This window comes from Tetrao urogallus (assembly GCF_951394365.1).
Source record: "Tetrao urogallus genome assembly, chromosome: 1".
In the NCBI taxonomy this organism is placed as follows: domain Eukaryota; kingdom Metazoa; phylum Chordata; class Aves; order Galliformes; family Phasianidae; genus Tetrao; species Tetrao urogallus.
This window is the reverse complement of record NC_136813.1, coordinates 123,214,809-123,230,297: the sequence shown is the minus strand read 5'-3', so window position 1 is coordinate 123,230,297 and position 15,489 is coordinate 123,214,809. Positions and strand designations below refer to the sequence as shown.

The 15,489-nt window shown below is 39.1% G+C and overlaps 1 protein-coding gene across 1 annotated transcript; it reads right to left on the bottom strand.

Annotated features, from left to right (window-relative positions):
- Positions 1-1,677: 1,677 nt before the first annotated feature.
- On the bottom strand, positions 1,678-10,287 carry CDPF1 (cysteine rich DPF motif domain containing 1; the record flags this gene model as incomplete). The annotated part of the gene is made up of 3 exons (XM_079550619.1): positions 10,172-10,287; positions 7,843-7,954; positions 1,678-1,821 (listed from the first exon to the last, which is right to left on the bottom strand). The coding sequence occupies exons 1-3, from the start codon at positions 10,282-10,284 to the stop codon at positions 1,678-1,680; spliced, it is 369 nt and encodes a 122-aa protein (XP_079406745.1). The 5' UTR covers positions 10,285-10,287.
- Positions 10,288-15,489: the final 5,202 nt, after the last annotated feature.

Here is a 15,489-nt window from a genome sequence, read left to right as displayed (position 1 = left end):
CTCACCAGGCTTTTAAAACCTACTTTCATGCTAAGAGTTAACATACAACCTGCTGCCAACATTGTGAAATAAAGAAAATAAAAACTTAGATAATGTTTTAGAAAGACATTTGCCTGTGTAAACATACCATAGGATCTTGTGTTAATTAAGGAGGGGGGGGAGAAGCTGTGTGTAACATGAAACTGAAATTGAATAACACCAATTTTAAGCAAGATGCACATCACTTTATTTGAAAGAGTAACCTCTTATTACTGCAGGAAGGAATCTGAAATGTTGAGTTCTAACAAGTATTTTTTTAGGCAATTAAAGAGATCTATGCATTTCATACTCAAGTGCAAGTAGAGCTTGAAAAAGGCTGTAATATATCCATGATTGCTCCTCTAGTAACTGCAAGAAATTCTACTCTCCAACAGCAGAAACCAATACATGAGGTTCAGTAAAAAACACAGTGAAAGATTCCAGGACATTAGAAAGTCTTAAATAACATAAAATAACTCATCAAAATTATGTTGATTTCTTCTAGCAGATACATTAGGAGGCTGATCCTCCTAAAAGTACTGCGTAAGTATAAAACAAATGATAAAGCTGAAAGAGTAGAGAAAAGGAGCAATGTTAACTGAGGCATTGATACTGGTTCTGAACCAGTGACCAAAAAAGCATGAATAAAAATAAATAAAATATTTTTTATAATAAAATAAAAGCATGAATGCGGAGATTATGGAGCACTCTGGACACATCCTCAAGGTGTGTGACTGATTGACTATATTAGCATATAAATCTTCCTTGTAATTAAGGCAAAGTCAACACAGACATTCATGATGCCAATATACAGACTAAAGAAATTGTTTTTTCTCCTAGCAATTTTTTATATATATATTTTTTTTATTAAAACTATGTTTCTCAAATCCTGATTGTTCAATTGCCCGCTTCAGAAAATAATTGACTTCAGTAGCTGGATTTCCATATTAAACTAGACAAAGTAACCTCTTCTATCACTGTGCAGAGACGGACTGGAAAGCTGAGTGCAAAGTGACTGCAGATTTGTATCCTTTTAAAAATTATTATTTTAAAAAATTTAAATGTTGCCATTATAAAAGCATGTACTTTCTGTGATAGTACTGATACAGGAATTTTGAATTTAGATATTTCTGTGGCTATCTATGACGTTTTGTCCCACCAGTATCATTTTGGACTTAAAAATAAAGCTCTGACTTTCTTCCTCACTGTAATCTTACCAAGCTAACAATGGCAGGTTAACAATTGCTACTTATGTTCTTGGACGTATAGCGAATTCAGTCAGATAAATCTCTCAGATTTTTCATAACACTGTAGGATTATCAAGAACCATACAAAACATTAAAACAGCAAATGGGAAACTGGGATACAGTTCCTATGCTTTAACACTGTTCAGTTTTTTACTACATGCATTTGATAAGGCAACAAACAGGCCTTTCTGACATTCCTTCTGCTTTTCCAGCACCCTAAGGCCATTCTGCTGGTGCTGCAATTGCTGCACCGTGATGCTTGAAGCCAAGCCAGTGGGAAACGTGTAGCTGTGTTCTGTAGCACAGAGTTAATGAAGGTCACTACTTCAAAAGGAGCAACATGACAGTCTTAAAAAGGAGAGAGGAGAAAGCTCAGCCAAAGAACTGTCTCTCTTTCTTGGTCTTTCAGTATTTATGTTCTTGAATGCATTTTTTTCTTAGACTTTGACTGGGGCTTCCTTTTATCCATATCTTCTTGTATTTCCAAAGGAAAGGCCTGTAAGTTTTCATTCACACAGGGGAGGCAGAACCTTTTAGTGTAGAACAAACTACATTCCTGTAAAGAAAACAGTATTAGCTGGATACACAAAATGGAACTGCTTAAGTTCCACTCTCATTAAACCACATTTATATGTAGAATCATTATTCTGAATTAAATTATTCTTCTAGATTAAAATACTCCAGCAATTTTGCTTCTTCTGTTCAGTAATTCTAACATCTTACTTGAGGTACTGAGTGAAAAATAAAAACTGGACTGTAACAAAAGCTAACCAAATAAACAATTATTTTAAAGAACTGACCTTCATCAGCTCAGTGCTATAGTAAACAGTTACCAATTTCCTTGCAGTTCGCTTTTTCCTTCAAGAATCATTCCTCGTGTGATCACTAAATTATAAACAAGGTGTAATGGGTAAGCCAAGCTGCTGTTGCTGATGGATTATTCCTGAAGAGTTAAACAGGAATGAAGACATCAGACAGATCAGAACATCTTTCTGGGAGTAACAGATTCCGTGGGTTTCACCTAAACAGCAAAGTTCTCTATTGCTAAATCTTCATTTATCTTCCCAAGATTTCTCCCTGCTGGGAAGATCTTTCCACTTCCTGAACCGGCATTTGAGATCTGAAGTTTCAGAAAGCTCTTCTTGCCAATTTCCATGAAATGACAGAAGGGCAAAGTCAAGCACAAAGAATGTAGGTCAGAAACAGTAAGCTCTGAGACTTCAGTTGCATATTTTTCCACAACTACCTGAAAACTTGTCTTTGTAATTTGCATGTTTGCATAGCCCTAGGAGAATACTTAAAGTATATTATATGAATATCACAGAGATGTCCAGTAATCAGAATAGCTAACTGAATTTAATTCAGCTGAGACAATTCAACTGAGATTTCATCCTTTAACTAAGATTTCACTCATTAACCTTTTTTACCTTGAATAAATGTACTCGCTGATTAAAAACCAAAACCAGGCTTCTTACTAAAGGTTGAGTGGACATCCCTTGCTGCAGTTACTGAAGGCAAAGTATTAGAATCTGTTGTGCTCAAAGACATTTTCCTGCCCTTGAAATGGAATGGCTCTGTGATCTGACATAGTTCACATCTAATTTAGTTAAGGAGTGTTACAGACCCCATATTTATTTTCCACACAGTTAGCTCTAACCAGATGCTAGAATTATTGAATGGGAAGAAGGGAAATTGCTGGAATATTTTAATCTATTTACAGTGCAGAGTTCAGACAACTGGAGGAGAAGCTTATTGAAGTGTTACTCTTTTGCCCTGCAGTGAGACTGAAGTTCTTGGTTCTCCAGGCATGCTGATCACTAAATTCCAAACAGGATTTAATAAGTAAGCTAGAGCGGTGTTACTGATGGATTATTCTTGGGGATTTAAGCATGAATAAAGACATCAGTTCAGATGGATCAGGACATCTTTCCGGGTGCAGTAGATTTCAAGGGTTTTGCTATTCAGGCAAAGTTTTCCTCTTGCCACGATGGTTTGTGGCTGGCCTTTCTCTAAGAACTTGGTTTGGATACTTTTGCATTTCTGTTCTCACTTTTGTTTCCCTTGTCACTCACCTTCCACACTTCAACAGTAGGTACCACTCGATTATATCAAAATCACAGTCTCCTTGCCTCTGTGTGACAAATTCTCTTCATCTATTGTCCTTTTCTGCACCAGTTGTCACGCTTTTTCACATTCAGAGTTGTGTGAGGCCCTCTGAAAAGCCCCCTGCATGGTCTCACAGCCTATTGTTTTTTGACCTTTGATATCCTTAATACATTAAGCTGCCAGTTAAAAAGGGAAGATTAGAGTGTAAGTTGGCCCTGCTATTGTTGCTTGTATTACAACATGGCACACAGCTTCCCAGGCCCTCAGGTTAACTTCATGGCTCCATAGGGATGGCCACTGCACCTAAGGATACTGCTCAGCAGTGGCAAAGGCAGGAGAGGCTTTTGCCCCACTCTGCAGAGGAGAAAGATGTTAAGACCAAGCTCCTCACAGACATACAGGTGCTCAATCTGCATTCTTTTAACTGAAATAAGTTGACAGCTTCTGCTGATTTCTACTTATGGGGCTTACACAGAATCATGCCTATGAACCACACACACCCGGATAGCAGGTACACACACCTTTACAGAATGACAGAATGGCCAGGGTTGGAAGGGACCACAAGGATCATGAGTCTCCAACCCCCCTGTCACATAAAGGGCCATCAACCTCCACATTTAATGCTAGGCGAGGCTGCCCAGGGCCCCATCCAATCCAGCCCTGAACACCTCCAGGGACGGAGTCCTCAGACTCCTCTCTCAGTCATGGGATAACATAGCCTACCTGCTACAAATTACATTCATTATGTATATCCAAGCCCTCCTTTGATCACTGTCCTGACAGGACTCCATCCTTAACTAGACAATTCTTTAACTCCTTAGTATGTTTTACCACAACCACAGTCAAGTCAGGAGGGGGCATTTTCATTCAGTTCAGGCAAAACTGAGCTGTCAAAGCTAACTGACAGAGTTTATTTCTCTTCTCACATGGATTGTGTCAAAAATATAGATAACGGCATTATTTTTAGCACACTTATGAAGGAAACCCTATGTAAAGGAAAGAGTCTGCCTAACCTTCTTCAGGACTGACCCTGCATGACTGAAAGTTGTGTGGAAAGCAGTTGTAGTGTTATGTTTATCACTTAATACCTACAATCATGTCCAAGGTCACTGTCTACTCAGCTCCTGCTACAGTGAGCAGTAACAGATGAAAATTGCTCCCTTTCATCATTTCTTCTTTAAAAGTAGCTTCTTATAAGTGTTTAAAATCTATTTTTAGTAAGTGTTGCAATAAAAGGAAATGCCTGCTTTAAATGACTAACTTGATCACATTACATCATTTCCTCTCCCCTTTAATGAAAAAGAAACAGGAAAAAGGAACTAAGTCTTTCTAAAGACTTTAAAAAATATTTTTATTATCCTACTTTTTGCAGTGTCTTTTTTTTTTTTTTTTGGCATGTTTTAAAACAATCATTAGAATTACTTCCATTTGTACCAAACTTATTTATCAATAATGTGCTAAAGACTGGTTCAGTAGAGTGAGTACAATGCAAGTTGACTGTAAAATAACTTAGTGAGACTTTAAAGACTATCTGAAGACGTGAGTTTATGAACATCATATAGAACATAAATCTCGACTTCCCCTGGCACAGCAGCTGTAAAGACACTTCCGCTAGTGCGGGGTGTCTCAAAAAAAGCCTAAAATCTCATTCTAAGATACAAAAGCTAGCAAATTAAATCCAATCCCTTGGCTAAACCTAGGATCAGACAAGTCTTATTTTTACTACACGTTAGTCTAGTACTATATTTTGAGTTAACAGAGAAATGTTAACTCAACCTGTCACAGACAGCTTTCCACCATATTGCTCCAGCCTCTTTGCCAACGAGGACCAAGAAAACATGATTTTCTTACTTTCAATTCCTATGTTATAACATTGTGGAAACAGCATAAGGCTCAGTTGGTGTAGTTGGGTCAAGCAATAGCAGGAACCAGAAACAACCCACAGAGATATTATCCTAACTATAGCTCTCTCTATTGCCTTGGATAAATTTTTACCTCTCTATACTCTAATCTTCCCTACATGAAAGAGAAATAGTATGTATTTACCTACTTTGGTGTGGGTGTTTAAAGCAGTAATTATCATTTCTGCAGATCTCTTTCAATGTTACCTAAGTAGCATTGCTAAATAGATTTGGAAACCATAGTTGTATGCATGATTCACTATCTGGCCTGGCCAGTTTGGTAAGGAATTTATTTTCAATAATTTATGATTATGATTTTGCTTTGAGTGATACCATTAGGGGAATAATGAAGACTCAGGTAACAAAAAGTAAATGCCTGACATATTTACACAACAGCTAAAATAGGCACAAGAAGTGTTAAAAGATACAAGAAGTTTTAAAAGAGGCTTTTACTATTCATTGCTAATGTCTTCTATGCTGTCACACTCTAGATTATCTGAAACTGTTATTAAACCTTTTAAAATAAAAAAAAACACCCACATTCAGAAGAGGAAGACTGCATGGCAGGACACTGAGAGGCTGTACCTCAATATTTCTGATAGATTTGATTGCCAGACTTGAAAATATCTGTTGAATCCTTCATAAGTTCAACACACTTGAATTGTGAATGCAAATAGCAAAAAGAGCTCAAGTTTGCCCAAAGTGTGCCTGAGTTACTAATCCTGTGCAATTACATAGGAGGGGTAAACCTGACTTGCTAGGGCAAGAATCAAGCTCATTACCCCTAACTATGTGATCTGCACTTGCCCATATGCTTGCTATTACTTTGGCTGTTTGTGTGTGAGTGAGGCAACCACCAGCCCAGACAGGGACATTCACTGCCACAAGGAAGACCTTGCTCACATGTCAGCTTTACCTCCACACTGTGTACATGCACACAACTGCCTTAAGCTACTTGTCTCCAGAAACTTGAGTTCAGCACTCGGGCTTCATCTGATTCCCATAGGAATCCTCAGGTAGTTCTAAAAAGAAAAACAAATCCCAGTTGCAAATGCTAATCTGATCTTTTTGTGATTTTCTTTCATTGACATGACAGAAGAGACTTCAGAAATGGTACACAAACATAATCAGGAGAAAAGTGCCAATTTCGCACTCCTCTTAGAGCAGTGTAATAAATTCATGCTCAGTAATAATTCCCTGCAAATCAGAATAACGCTTAAACTTGTCCAAGAGTCTCAGCTGTGTTTCTCCCTCCAAATTCTGTGAACATAGTTTGACCTTTATTTTTAATCTCAGAAGAATTTCCTCAGTTCCAACACCCAAATTGTCTGGCATTGGCATATGAGGTGTCTCAGCTGCCCATATTATCTCACTTTCTGCTCTGAGTATGCCAACAGTATTGCTCTGTCCAACCAGAAAAATGGCCACCAAACATGAGAAAAAAATTCCACACCTTTATGAAGTGCATGTCTTTCATTTTTTTCTTTTCATTTGGCTGTTTGTTTTTAAACTCATACTACTAGCTACTTTTGGAAAGAGTCATGTCTCTGAAGCTAGTCCCTACAAAGAGCAAACAAAGAAAGAGCTGAAAAGGCTGAATTTGAAAACTGCTAAAGCTGACACTTAAGATTAAGGTGTGCTCAGATACATGCTATTAGCTGCACTCCAGATTTAAGCACCCTGATCTGAGATAAGGAATGACCACTTTGAAAGAAAGGCCAGGATTTGGCTGCTCTCAGGGCAGTGGCATCTGGTTGAACAAATACATGCTGTAGTCCATTTAAATGATCAGGTGACATTGCCTCCTGGGCTGACTCATCCATGCATCCTGACCACTCCATGAGTTCCAAGTCTCTTTCAGCCACAAAACTGACATGCTGAGAGAAAGGAGTAGAACCTGAATTTTCTCATTAATTGTACTGCCTTAAAGAAGCACAGTACAGCCTCCAGACAGTGATAACTGTGTAATAACTGTCTTCATTTTTGCTTTGAACTCACAGCAAACAAAGGGACCAGCCCAGCACCGAGGAGAAGTTATTAAGACAACTGAAATTTTATACCACTTTTCTGGACTGTGCTCAGATTTCATAGCTTAAAGTTGGTGCTGGCTGCTATTCAAATTCATTCTTCTTTAGAGAGCTATCACAGCACTGCACAACTCTCCTCTCTGTTTAATTTCTACATGAGCTCTTGCAAATACAACGGTGAGCTTGCGTTGCAGATGCAAACCTATGGTTGTTCATATCCTCTGTACAGGAAAAATCTACCACTGTTACAATACTATAAGAAGAAACCTAAAGATCTTGAAGTAGTATGTGAACTCCCCTGTATTTGCATGTGCTGAGAAATTAGAAAAGAGTCTTCACTATGTTTGAGAGGATGGAGTGTGCTCCTCAGTAAATAGCACATAAAGTTGCTGACTGTTTCCATTTATTAGCTTTACCACAGGGTAATCAACAAGAACATGCAGTTAGCCAGTCTTAAAAATAAGATGTTTGGGTTTTTGATGTGTGGTCCTGGACTGGAACAAAAAGAAATGACTGAAGAAGTTTGTTTTGTTTGTTACTTACTGCACCAACACACACACTTCTTCTACACAAACTGCACAGAGACCCAAGGATGAGGAATTTCTCCTTGTCGGGGGTGAAAGGGTCCTTCATGACATAACTGTCTTCCAAAATCCTGTAAGAGAATAATTTCAGACTTTTAAAGGTAAGTCTCACAGTATGGGAAGGGTTCAAACAGGGAAATCGGGGAGGCTGAAAGGGTGGCAGTCTTCCCTCTGGTGTTGCATGATGCAATGTAGCAGCTATGCAGCTCCCTTCTTCAAAACCAGCATTATGACTGCTTGCTGCCAACAATACTCCACTATCTAGCTTTCAAGATTAGGGCAATTGATGATAATCTCAACATTGTCTTATTTGGCATTTTTTCAGTGCTTTGCTTTCAAGTATTCCTTATGGTCTGCTTTCACGACAGGCACTCTTTCACACAGCCAGTTTTAGTACTTTCTCAAGTTATTACTCAACTGCACAACTTTAAGTAGGATTTCTCTTCCAAAGCTGCATACACCAAATATAACATAAAAAGAGCCTGCTCTTAATTATGTCCACGCTGTAAAGCTATAGTTCTCACCACTAGCAAGCAGGAGCTGATAGCAGAAAGCATTACAATGATCCAATATATTCTTCCTTTGTGTCAGAGACTGTAGTTTTCAGAGAGTACATTTGTTAATAATTTGCATCAGAGAAACATTTATTAATAATTTGCATTTATTAATAAATTGGCAACCTGCTTGGGAAAGATAAAGCCTTATTCTTCCTGGGAGCTCTAGGCAAAACAGTGCAGAAGTCAGTTTGTTGTCTGTCTGCACAGGGCACCCTGCAAGCCTGGCTTATTTCTGCATATAAATCAATCTTGAATTCTGTAGTAATATGGAGTATAATACATATTTAAAAGATACTGTTAACTCATACTATCATCTTTTAATTGCCTGCATATATACACATGTATGTACATGAGCATCTGTAGGTGCATTCCTTTTTCCCCCTCGCTCATAAAGAGGCATGGCTTACGCCTTTCACCCTTTCTTTGTTAGCAAGAAGCAGGCATCTTTACATGGCAGATCAACTCCTTAACAAGTCTTCCTGTGTATAAACACTGGATTATCTTTGCAAAGCTTCCTTTGCAAGATTTTTAAGCTTGATGTAGTCATCATCAGTATAGAGTCCGGGCCATTGTACAAACCTTCATGTTTGGCATATGGTTCCTGTAGCACTGCATTTAGAACTAGTGAGACAAGAAAATAAATCACTAAAGACAGTACGCAAAGCTATTTTTTAGGCACATACTGAAGTGTTATGCTACATCGCTATTCTTTTGCTGTTTGAATCTCAACAATTCAATTACAGTCTAGATGTTAAAACCAAGCTTGGATAACCTAGCATTAAGATTTACACTCAGCTTTAATCCAGACTCTTTACAAAAGTATGTGATCAAAGGAGGTCCATTCCTCTTCTGAGTGGACAAAGGAAAAATTAATAGCATTGTGGGATTTGGAATGATAAAAATACAGCTGTCTAAGGAAAACAAATCTAATCTCAGCTGAAGTAGGTGGCAATCAACAGCTGCTTCAGCTTTATAAGAAACAGAGTGGTCTTAGAAGGGTGAAACACAGAGTATACACCTGATTTCCTGTTCATTCCCGAATATGTTTGCCTGATGGATTTGTTAACCAGGATGACCTCAAAAGAACTGCTCACACATTTAAAGCTAAGTGCTTTGTTTTGTGGTAAATACGATGTCTGCAGACAAAGCACTAACTTCATTGTTTCTGGTCAAACTATCCCTGCTCGGCAGACAGAAAAGGCTTAAGTCTTCTAAAAAGTAAATATGTACTAAATTGCCAGACACTTTAATGCCCAAAAACTGTCTAGTGCAAAAAAAGCACTGCTGTTCAAAAATCCACATGTCAAACAGTTCTTAAAAAGTGTATTTACCATACATACGAGACTCATGCTGTGTTTATGTGCTGCCCAGCTGACAGAGCTGTGAGGTATAGGCTATTCCCAGAAAGGTTGTGCTGATAGTCAATACTATTCTAGTAAGAAAATTATGGTAAATTGTAGGGTGGTCACTAAGTTAGGAAATATGCAAAATACAACTCTGTCCACAGTACTGAAGCAGGATAGGAAAGCTGATTTTTGTTTTTGCTATCAACACTGACACTTGAAAAAATTTCTTTCCTGTGTAAAAAGAAAATCACTAAGTACCAAACCTAAGATTCAGGGTCAATATGGCACATAACTGGGTTAAATCAGCAAACATTATTCTGCAGCACAAGGTTTCCAATGCCGAGAGCATAAATGAAGTCTGTAAAACATGAAAAACCATACTTACACAATAGAGTGTGTGTTTGGTGGCTTCTGCCCATAGTATGTGTATGGAGCTGTTAAGCCACATAGCTGACACTTGAACTCTCCTGTAGGCGCAGGTTCTTTGGGAGAATCCATCTTTAAACTATTAACAAAAAAAGCAAAAATATTTTAGCTCCAAAATGCAGTTATGGGAGCATGCCTGCAAGAAGATTAAAACATGAAACATCTAGCACTGCAAACTAAATTCCAATGGAAAATTGGCTACTGCAAATCTTAACTAGTAAACATTTTCTCCCAAAACAAGTTATTTTCCCATGTCCCAGCTAAGTTTCCAAATTTCTTAGATAGGAGTCTAAAAAGAAAAATTTGCCTATTAATTTAGAACCTGATCCATGAAAGAGTTTAGGTAGCAAGGTATACGACTGAGTCCTATGCTCCTTTAGTGCCTCTCAGGCCATGACCTTCCATAGGCTGTGCAGAATCCCAGTTCAGTTCTGCAATGCTCATCTCATCCCATCAACTACAAATGGAGTCTTTGAAAAGGTCTGGGACCTCCACTGATGAGGCAGGTATGAGAAAGGTGTGTGCTGCAAAGATTTACTGTGCCTTTTTCCTTGCATTTGGTTCACCTCCTCATAGTTTTGGGAGCTTAATACTGACTCCCTGTTCTTATCTGGCTCCTTATGGAAACAAGGCTAATGTAATCATGCCCTGTGTAGAGAGAGTGTTGGCCCATTCAAACCACAGGACAGAGGAGCAGGTCCCATCAAAAATGTTTATGTTCTACACCTTTTAAGAAAACTGGCAGAAAAGGGAAAGGAGACTGTTTTATCTTTACTCAGAATACCTGTGTATTTCTAATAATGAGAGAACCTGCATACAGGAAAGCTATTGTCCATCTTTCTGAAAGGCTTCAGTCACCCGTTACAAAGACATAGCTATCAACTCCAAGACAGAAAATAAAATGTGGTGTGCTCCGTCAGCTCCAGTGCTTACAATACTATTTGTTTAAACTTTTGGCCATGGATTTCCATTTGGGAGCTTATTCTACACTGGTATCACTTTACTTGAGAGTCACAAGCTGCAGTTTTCAAAAAGCGCAGTGCAGCAAGTATTCTTTCAGGACTGATTTTTATGTGTAGGCATGATCAGATCAAACACAGCTAACAACATGCGTGCCCAAAACTTGCCCCAGTCTACGAATATAATGTAATCACTTGTTTACAGTTCAGGAATCCTTGCTCACCTGCACCATTTTCCTGAATGGACACTTTTACTCTGCAGCTGGCAAGACAACTTGAACTTTTAATTAAAGTCTTCCCACTTTGCACGGCATGCAGTTTTCATCTGTAAACGTGTCAGCTTTTTTAAGTGAACCAGAGCTGGCATCGAGTAGTTCAGAAGGTGGACACTAGGAACTCAGATTTGGAAAGTATGTCAGCTGTCATCCAGCTCCCTTCTGCCAAAGGACAGCAGGTCATCCCCTACTCTCTTAGCTTGCCATCTGCACCCTTCCCCTGCAGAGCTGATTCAATTCACTAAGGCCATGTCTCTGTTTCAGCTGAGGATAGGGGTATGCTTTGGAAACTAATTGTGTAACTGTCCCCGCTTACCACACTTGGTTGGCATCATGGAGCAGTCTGAAAGCCCGCAAGCCAGAGTTTCCGATAAAACTCAACTGAAAGATGTTCCAGAAGCATATTAAGTATCTTAATACACTCCAATCCGAATGTCCAACTAAAGGGCATTCAGTCTACAGGATAGGACTACAGAGAGTCGGAAATACCCTGATGCATGCAGAGTGGGGATCCAGTAGCTGGCATCATGGGTTCATGGCTTTGCTCTTATTGCATCATACTATTTACTACTAGCTACCTATGTAGTCAAAAGAACTACTTTTTTTTTTTTTTTTTTCCCTTATTGCTTTTGTGAGCTAAACTGGCTTGCAGAGGAATCCAACAAGTGCTAACAGCAGTAGATGGTAAGAAGCAAAACCACAGAGCTAGAAAGGGAGGGCTGAGATGAGGGACGTAGGTTTTCCCTTTTCAGTGACAGTAAGCTGCTATTTCTGCTCACCCTGTGTGGTGAAACTGAATCCTTAGAGACACATGCAGCCAAGGGGAATTGCAGCCAAGGTGAAGCAGGGCTGTGACTACTTGACAGCTAATATTCCAGAAGAACAAGGAGCCCCAAGATCCTCAAATGGTTACAAGGCCTCATTGACAGACATTCAGTCCATAAATTTGTGCTCTGTTACACTGTGAAATTTAACTTTGGGAATAATCACCCTTACCATTTAATTCCTGCAACCACCACCAATTCCTGGCATTTCAGGGGCACGAGTTCTTCAAACGTAACACAAATGGGTCTGGGTACTGATTTAATAAATAAATGCAACTCTTAAATACCTTAGGCAACTACATTTTCTGGAAAGTGATGTAAACCTTGGATATTATGCATTTTACCTTGCCCACAGGGATGTGGAGGAAATTTAATTAAGTGAAGTGCTTTCAGATTTTCCAGTTAGATATAAAGCACATATGTGCTATATATTTCTCCCTGAATATTAAAATCCGGATTCTTCAAACAGTACACAACCTCAAGTAAGAAGTCTGCTTTTTGAATCTCACATTTTAGGTTTAACATATAAGACCCCCCAAACACACTGGAAGTTAGCAGTTGGTAGCAATACCAAGACACTCACCTGTCTGAATGAAATTCAGTCTAGGAAACTGCATGCAATTTTCAGTCTTTTTTTTTTTTTTTTTTTTTAAACCAGGGGAAATAATTAACCCCATAGGGTATGGAAAGTCACTTGAATTAAAATAGACAACATAATCACAGTGATCCTTTCATTAAAACAAAGCAAAACACCAATTTAAATACAAAAACAAACAAACAAACAAACAAAAAAACCAACGTAAAACAAAGATATTTATGGCAGTGGGGATCACACACTTTGGAATGAATGTGCCCTTATTCCAAGTCAGACCAACAGCCCAGGCTTCAGAGATGAAGTGTGTTGGATACAGGGACACCAGCTCTCTTATAAACCTCTGGAATGTAGAACAGAATCTGTTCACCGACTACCACTGGGAAGGAATGATATCTACATACAAACAGATTTTTGGCTATGCCAGTTGAAAAACATATGATCCTGCCTGCAAGGCACGGGTAAACTCACAATGCTTTCCATTTTAATCCAGGCTTATACGTCACTAGATCAGCTGTACCAAGTTTTACCTCATTGGAAACAGCATTTGTTCCAAGAGCTTGTCTACACAGTAGCATTTACGAAAGTTAGCTGACAGTGCAAAGTTCACACACATACAGATTTCAGGACCAATGCTCCCATTCATAAGTAAAGTCTGTTACATAAAAAAGCAAGGTTGTCATCCTTCTGCAAAAAAAAAATTAATGACAGGTGTAATAAACTTTTAGTTTATGCATGTGCTTCACACCTTCAGTCTAAACCACCAAACACATGCATCCTACTCTCACACAAAACTTCTAGTACTTCCAAAAAGCTCATCTGCAACTAAAGAACCTTATTTTCATCTCAGATAACAAGGGCACATAAGCATTTCTGGGATAGGTAGACGATCACAGACTCCAAGCTCATTGCTTTGGTCTTATACACAATCTTAGCAAGATGTCCAACACGAAAACTACAACAAAGTATCTGCCTCTCCTCCAAGCAGATGTACAAAGTAAGAGTGAGGACTAGTTCCTCTCCAGCATACCAACTACAGGATGAAGGATCTCTGGAGGAAGTTAAAAGCCAAAGAGACTAATCCTTTTACCACAATGACAGGCAAATCTGTGACCCTGAGCGACTCAAATCATCAGCAGTACTAACATTGGGCATTTCTCTTTTCTCTGGCACCTTTCTCTTTCTCTTTTAAGCTCCACATCCCAGTAACATGCCAAATGTTCTGGGTGGGATGTAATGAAGAAATCTTAAAGAACACCTTGTTTAGAACTAAATTCTGCATTTGTCATCTTGGCTGTAAGCCCCAGGGCACTTTAACACATACTTACTTTAAGCACATGCATAGTTCTTCTGAAAAGAACAGTTCTGCTACCCACACGTTTGATTACGAAGCAAATACTGAACAAGCATGCTCAGCAGAAACCTGCCAAGTCAAGCCCAGAACGCTGCAGGACAGATGTGAGGTTGGCCCACGTGTCATGGTGAAAGGCAAAGCACAGACTTGAATGTCATGTTGAAGAAATAACTGCATTAAAAGAAAGGAGCAAGCTAGATAGCATTGCTCTGAAAGTGTTTCTCCATGCTGTGACTGATACATGATACGGATGGAGGAAATGGCTTTCAGTGCAGTTCTCTAGGGACTCCTAAAAACTTCAGGGTTGTTCTGCTTGGAGCATTCTGCTAACAGGTCTGGAAGGCATGCCAGAAATAATAAATCACCACTAAACTGTCAGGGTCAGTGGCAAAGCAGTGACACAGATAAGTAATCTGATTTTCTCTGCTTGGAACCTTGTTAGTACAAGTCTTTACAATGTATAGGTTAAAGCCCCTCTTAACATTACACAAGACTCGTGTATTTCTAAATTACCAATAAACTAAAGAAACTATACAAGAAACGACCTGCTTACAAACAGATAGACTTTGATTTGAAAGAGCATCAGATAAAACCAACACTGACACACCTTTAATCCTCTCCAATTACAGCCGTTTCTTTCTCCTGCCAAGATATTCCTGCTCTATTCAGTGATCACGATGATGACACATTAAAATATTCACAGCTTGATTCTCTATGGAAAGAAATGCTCTCTATTGGAAGGCTAGGAGCATAGCCTAGTAAACACCAAGTTATTCTGCAGTATTTGGTGTGGAATAAGTTTAAACACACTTCAACATCAGGAACGTACTCACCACTTTCAGAAAAAGAATCCACTGCCCCACTGCTCAGCTAGTAAATAAAATAGCAGAACCTTCCTCCCGCTCACTAATCCCAGATGAGCAGCTCTCTCTACCTCCAGTTTCTTTGTGCTACTGCCCTGAAGGCACACTTAGGTCTTTTGCTGGCCTGCCTCCCTGCTCTTTCTTTGAGTTGATTTACCTTGGATTCACTGCAAAGAATTAGTCTAGAAATGCAGTTTAGCTAAGTGTGGCCATTCGGAACTTTTATCTTTATTACCTTGCACAAAGATCACTTGACTGAATTAAACTTGACTTGTTGCAGCAACTTCTCACTTCAGCTGGGTGCTGGTATTGCTCTCTCTGCTCAGAAGGAACTGAGATCACAGCAGGACACAGGCTTCCCTCAAGGTACAGGTCACATAGCAGGCCCCTAGTGCTGCTTTTTAATGACA